This window comes from Oncorhynchus mykiss, chromosome 2, assembly GCF_057628025.1.
Source record: "Oncorhynchus mykiss isolate SJ-2025 chromosome 2, ASM5762802v1, whole genome shotgun sequence".
NCBI classification, from domain to species: domain Eukaryota; kingdom Metazoa; phylum Chordata; class Actinopteri; order Salmoniformes; family Salmonidae; genus Oncorhynchus; species Oncorhynchus mykiss.
This window is the reverse complement of record NC_143023.1, coordinates 6481074-6487918: the sequence shown is the minus strand read 5'-3', so window position 1 is coordinate 6487918 and position 6845 is coordinate 6481074. Positions and strand designations below refer to the sequence as shown.

Below are 6845 nucleotides of genomic sequence, written 5' to 3'. Positions count from 1 at the left end.
GTTTGTGACTTGTGTTATCGTCTACATCATTTCCAAAAATATACAAGCAACATGTTTTTATTCCATTTGGGTTCCAAAAGCCACTGCAGCAGTTGAATACTGTAATTACCCACTAAGAATGGACCAAGAAACTATTGGATAGATTTCAAATATCATTTTACCAAAGCCTGGTAAGAATGGGAATACACTCAGCAACAGCAAACAGAAAGCATGGAACATTCCAAAGTGTTGCTTTAGAAAAGCTCCCTCTAGAAGACAATAGGTGGAGAGATATCTGGGACCAGTGGTTTAGTAGGTGTTGCTGTGTTGCAGGGCTTTATAGAAGGGCTGTGTGGGAGGGCCAGTGGTTTAGTAGGTGTTGCTGTGTTGCAGGGCTTTATAGAAGAGCTGTCTGGGAGAGACCAGTGGTTTAGTAGGTGTTGCTGTGTTGCAAGGCTTTATAGAAGAGCTGTCTGGGAGGGGCCAGTGGTTTAGTAGGTGTTGCTGTGTTGCAGGACTTTATAGAAGGGCTGTCTGGGAGGGGCCAGTGGTTTAGTAGGTGTTGCAGGACTTTATAGAAGGGCTGTCTGGGAGGGGCCAGTGGTTTAGTAGGTGTGGCTGTGTTGCAGGGCTTTATAGAAGAGCTGTCTGGGAGGGGCCAGTGGTTTAGTAGGTGTTGCTGTGTTGCAGGGCTTTATAGAAGAGCTGTCTGGGAGGGGCCAGTGGTTTAGTAGGTGTTGCTGTGTTGCAAGGCTTTATAGAAGGGCTGTCTGGGAGAGACCAGTGGTTTAGTTGGTATTGCTGTGTTGCAGGGCTTTATAGAAGAGCTGTCTGGGAGAGACCAGTGGTTTAGTAGGTGTTGCTGTGTTGCAAGGCTTTATAGAAGGGCTGTCTGGGAGGGGCCAGTGGTTTAGTAGGTGTTGCAGGACTTTATAGAAGGGCTGTCTGGGAGGGGCCAGTGGTTTAGTAGGTGTGGCTGTGTTGCAGGGCTTTATAGAAGAGCTGTCTGGGAGGGGCCAGTGGTTTAGTAGGTGTTGCTGTGTTGCAGGGCTTTATAGAAGGGCTGTCTGGGAGGGGCCAGTGGTTTAGTAGGTGTGGCTGTGTTGCAGGACTTTATAGAAGAGCTGTCTGGGAGGGGCCAGTGGTTTAGTAGGTGTTGCTGTGTTGCAGGGCTTTATAGAAGGGCTGTCTGGGAGGAGCCAGTGGTTTAGTAGGTGTGGCTGTGTTGCAGGACTTTATAGAAGAGCTGTCTGGGAGGGGCCAGTGGTTTAGTAGGTGTTGCTGTGTTGCAGGGCTTTATAGAAGGGCTGTCTGGGAGGGGCCAGTGGTTTAGTAGGTGTTGCTGTGTTGCAGGGCTTTATAGAAGGGCTGTCTGGGAGGGGCCAGTGGTTTAGTAGGTGTTGCTGTGTTGCAGGACTTTATAGAAGGGCTGTCTGGGAGGGGCCAGTGGTTTAGTAGGTGTTGCTGTGTTGCAGGGCTTTATAGAAGAGCTGTGTGGGAGGGACCAGTGGTTTAGTAGGTGTTGCAGGGCTTTATAGAAGAGCTGTGTGGGAGGGACCAGTGGTTTAGTAGGTGTTGCAGGGCTTTATAGAAGGGCTGTGTGGGAGGGGCCAGTGGTTTAGTTGGTATTGCTGTGTTGCAGGGCTTTATAGAAGGGCTGTCTGGGAGAGACCAGTGGTTTAATAGGTTTTGCTGTGTTGCAGGGCTTTATAGAAGGGCTGTCTGGGAGGGACCAGTGGTTTAGTAGGTGTTTCTGTGTTGCAGGGCTTTATAGAAGAGCTGTCTGGGAGGGGTCAGTGGTTTAGTAGGTGTTGCAGGGCTTTATAGAAGAGCTGTCTGGGAGGGGCCAGTGGTTTAGTAGGTGTGGCTGTGTTGCAGGGCTTCATAGAAGAGCTGTCTGGGAGGGGCCAGTGGTTTAGTAGGTGTTTCTGTGTTGCAGGGCTTTATAGAAGAGCTGTCTGGGAGGGGTCAGTGGTTTAGTAGGTGTTGCAGGGCTTCATAGAAGAGCTGTCTGGGAGGGGCCAGTGGTTTAGTAGGTGTTGCTGTGTTGCAGGGCTTTATAGAAGAGCTGACTGGGAGGGACCAGTGGTTTAGTAGGTGTGGCTGTGTTGCAGGGCTTTATAGAAGGGCTGTCTGGGAGGGGCCAGTGGTTTAGTAGGTGTGGATGTGTTGCAGGGCTTCATAGAAGAGCTGTCTGGGAGGGGCCAGTGGTTTAGTGGCTGTGTTGCAGGGCTTTATAGAAGGGCTGTCTGGGAGGGGCCAGTGGTTTAGTAGGTGTGGCTGTGTTGCAGGGTCTTCTAGAGCTGCTGGCTGAGGGCTCCTATCACCAAGACTACACATCACTCTAAAACAGAACGTGTCGTCTAGGATAATAAAGTTGAAACTTGAACACACACACACAGTCCTTCCACATGTCTGTGAGTGTGCCAGCTGTGTGCTATGGCTGGCTAGCTGACTGTGGAGAGAGTCACTCCTCCCTCTCAGTGCCACATCAGCACAGAACACACCATCGGCACAGAACACACCATCGGCACAGAACACACCATCGGCACAGAACACACCATCGGCACAGAACACACCATCGGCACAGAACACACCATCGGCACAGAACACACCATCGGCACAGAACACACCATCGGCACAGAACACACCATCGGCACAGAACACACCATCGGCACAGAACACACCATCGGCACAGAACACACCATCGGCACAGAACACACCATCGGCACAGAACACACCATCGGCACAGAACACACCATCAACACAGAACACACCATCGGCACAGAACACACCATCAGCACAGAACACACCATCGGCACAGAACACACCATCAGCACAGAACACACCATCAGCACAGAACACACCATCAGCACAGAACACACCATCAACACAGAACACACCATCAGCACAGAACACACCATCAGCACAGAACACACCATCAGCACAGAACACACCATCAGCACAGAACACACCATCAGCACAGAACACAATCAGCACAGAACACACCATCAACACAGAACACACCATCAACACAGAACACACCATCAACACAGAACACACCATCAACACAGAACACACCATCAGCACAGAACACACCATCAGCACAGAACACACCATCAACACAGAACACACCATCAACACAGAACACACCATCAGCACAGAACACACCATCAGCACAGAACACACCATCAGCACAGAACACACCATCAGCACAGAACACACCATCAGCACAGAACACACCATCAGCACAGAACACACCATCAGCACAGAACACACCATCAGCACAGAACACACCATCAGCACAGAACACACCATCGGCACAGAACACACCATCAGCACAGAACACACCATCAGCACAGAACACACCATCAACACAGAACACACCATCAGCACAGAACACACCATCAGCACAGAACACACCATCAGCAGATATGTATTTCCCTCCCTCGCCCATCTCTCCCCCCCTCCCTCCTTCCCCGTCTCCCCCCCATCTCGCCCTCCCCATCCCCCCCATCTCTCCCTCCGGGCCCTCTCAGCCCCCCACAGCAGCAGCATACCAACAGTAAACATGTCATCCTCTCCCCTTCACTTTCATCGTGACCTGATTCTAACTTCATGTCCACTGTCTTCCCTCTACATTTACATTCACTTATTATGCCATTTCAGCAGCGCTCTCAGACCCACTTGTTCGTGTCTTTTGTTACTTTTGAAAACATATAACCTATAAGATACCTGAATGCTGCTTCTGACGTGTGTTAAGAGGAGCACCTGTGCTGAGGAATCCGAACGCTGCAACCCTGGTGTTGACGGTAACCACGACGATGTTGCCGACGGCAGCCAGGTAGGAGCCGTCCAGTAGAGATGCTGTGTCATCGCCGGCTGCTCCAGACGGGTTATGGAAGAACACCAGGACCGCTGCACTCCCTCTCTATCAGAGGAAAAGACAAGAACAGGAATGACACGGCAGACCAACGGTCAATCTGAGGGACCGGTAGTGGAGTGGTGCTTGAGGTGTCTAGGGGTTACTAAAGGAGAGGTCAACAGGGCTTCTAGTGAAACAAAGATCTCTATCGGTACAATGTGACTTACGATGCCGCTGGGGACGAAGATGTTGAGGTACAGACAGTCCTCACTGCTGGCTGATGACTCCACAGCTCCAGGCTGCAGACAACTGGGTCTACCATGGGGAACATCCATAACAACAGGGTTAGAGGACACATTAACAACTGGCTCTACCATGGAAACATCCATAACAACAGGGTTAGAGGACACAGTAACACACTGCATGTGGTACAACTGGGTCTACCATGGAAACATCCATAACAACAGGGTTAGAGGACACATTAACAACTGGGTCTACCATGGAAACATCCATAACAACAGGGTTAGAGGACACATTAACAACTGGGTCTACCATGGAAACATCCATAACAACAGGGTTAGAGGACACATTAACAACTGGGTCTACCATGGAAACATCTATAACAACAGGGTTAGAGGACACATTAACAACTGGGTCTACCATGGAAACATCCATAACAACAGGGTTAGAGGACACATTAACAACTGGGTCTACCATGGAAACATCCATAACAACAGGGTTAGAGGACACATTAACAACTGGGTCTACCATGGAAACATCCATAACAACAGGGTTAGAGGACACACTATCACACTGCATGTGGTACAACTGGGTCTACCATGGAAACGTCCATAACAACAGGGTTAGAGGACACATTAACAATTGGGTCTATCATGGAAACATCCATAACAACAGGGTTAGAGGACACATTAACACACTGCATGTGGTACAACTGGGTCTACCATGGAAACGTCCATAACAACAGGGTTAGAGGACACATTAACAACTGGGTCTACCATGGAAACATCCATAACAATAGGGTTAGAGGACACATTAACAACTGGGTCTACCATGGAAACATCCATAACAACAGGGTTAGAGGACACATTAACAACTGGGTCTACCATGGAAACATCCATAATAACAAGCTGGCCTTCTAGGCGGGCGGGCGGGCGTACAGACACACACTCAGACAGACACTCAGACAGACACTCAGACAGACACTCAGACAGACACTCAGACAGACACTCAGACAGACACTCAGACAGACACTCAGACAGACATTCTTAGAGATTGAATGGGATCTTAAGCCCTTACAAATTCATAACATTTCATAGAAGTTGCAGCATCCCGGAGTCGCTTCTTCACTGTTGACGTTGAGACTGGTGTTCTGTGGGTACTATTTAATGAAGCTGCCAGTTGAGGAATTGCGAGGCATCTGTTTCTCAACTAGACACTCTAATGTACTTGCCCTCTTGTTCAGTTTTGCACCGGGGCCTCCCACTCCTCTTTCTATTCTGGTTAGGGCCAGTTTGCACTGTTCTGTGAAGGCAGCGGTACACAGCGTTATACGAGATCTTCCGTTTTTTGGCAATTTCTCGCATGGAATAGCCTTCATTTCTCAGAACAAAAATAGACTAATGCTTTTCAGAAGAAAGGTCTTTGTGTCTGGCCATTTTGAGCCTGCAATCGAACCCACAAATGCTGATGCTCCAGATGCTCAGCTAGTCTAAAGAATGCCAATTTTATTGCTTGTTTAATCATAACAGTTTTCAGCTGTGCTAACATGAATGCAAAAGGGTTTTCTAATGATCAATTAGCCTTTTAAAATGATAAACTTGGATTAGCTAACACAACGTGCCATTTGAACACAGGAGTGATGGTTGCTGATAATGGGCCTCTGTACGCCTATGTAGATATTCCATTAAAAATCTGCTGTTTCCAGCTACAATAGTCATTTACAACATTAACCATTTCTGATAAATGTTATGTTATTTCAATGGACAAAAAAATTTGCTTTTCTTTCAAAAACAAGAACATTTCTAAGTGGCCCCAAACATTTTAACGGTAGTGTATATATAAAACATTCCAAGATGTAACATTTCCTAGTGGTTAGCGTGTCGGACCAGTAACCGAAAGGTTGCTAGATCGAATCCCCGAGTTGACAAGGTAAAGATATGTCATTCTGCCCCTGAACAAGGCAGTTAACCCTCTGTTCCTAGGCAGTCAACCCACTGTTCCTAGGCAGTCAACCCACTGTTCCTAGACCAGTTAACCCACTGTTCCTAGGCAGTTAACCCACTGTTCCTAGGCAGTCAACCCACTGTTCCTAGACCAGTTAACCCACTGTTCCTAGGCAGTTAACCCACTGTTCCTAGGCAGTCAACCCACTGTTCCTAGACCAGTTAACCCACTGTTCCTAGGCAGTTAACCCACTGTTCCTAGACCAGTTAACCCACTGTTCCTAGGCAGTTAACCCACTGTTCCTAGGCAGTCAACCCACTGTTCCTAGACCAGTTAACCCACTGTTCCTAGGCAGTCAACCCACTGTTCCTAGACCAGTTAACCCACTGTTCCTAGGCAGTTAACCCACTGTTCCTAGGCAGTCAACCCACTGTTCCTAGACCAGTTAACCCACTGTTCCTAGGCAGTAATTGTTCCTCCACAGAGTCATTGTTTACCTGGTAACCGTGGCGTTCCATGTGCCACTCCATTCAGCAGGCTGGGGGGGTACGAAACGGAGGGCTCTGATAGGAGGACGAGCGTACGGAACTCCCAAGAACTGTCTGACTGTCTTCCTGTCTGACCCGAGTAGCGTTGTCACGGACGATCCCTGGAGCGTTCCGTGAGCCGGGATAAACACTGACGTCAACGCCGCCTTGGGTTCTGGATCCCACAGAATACATAACCATCAGTCAGAGGGAAGCCTGGACTGACACTGACAACTATGGGCCCTGGTCAAAAGTAATGCACCATATAGGGAACAGGGTGCCATTTGGGA

At 48.8% G+C, this 6845-nt stretch overlaps 1 protein-coding gene across 1 annotated transcript in view; it reads right to left on the bottom strand.

The window, feature by feature from the left end:
* LOC149984776 (thyroglobulin-like) overlaps window positions 1-6845 on the bottom strand; it is a 100483-nt gene that overhangs the window by 29322 nt on the left and 64316 nt on the right. Inside the window, exons 40-42 of the mRNA XM_090185832.1 lie at window positions 6526-6730; window positions 4072-4159; window positions 3751-3910 (exon numbers count right to left, since the gene is read on the bottom strand). Of these exons, the coding sequence (XP_090041958.1) occupies window positions 3751-3910; window positions 4072-4159; window positions 6526-6730 (453 nt within the window). The remainder of the gene's footprint in view (window positions 1-3750; window positions 3911-4071; window positions 4160-6525; window positions 6731-6845) is intronic.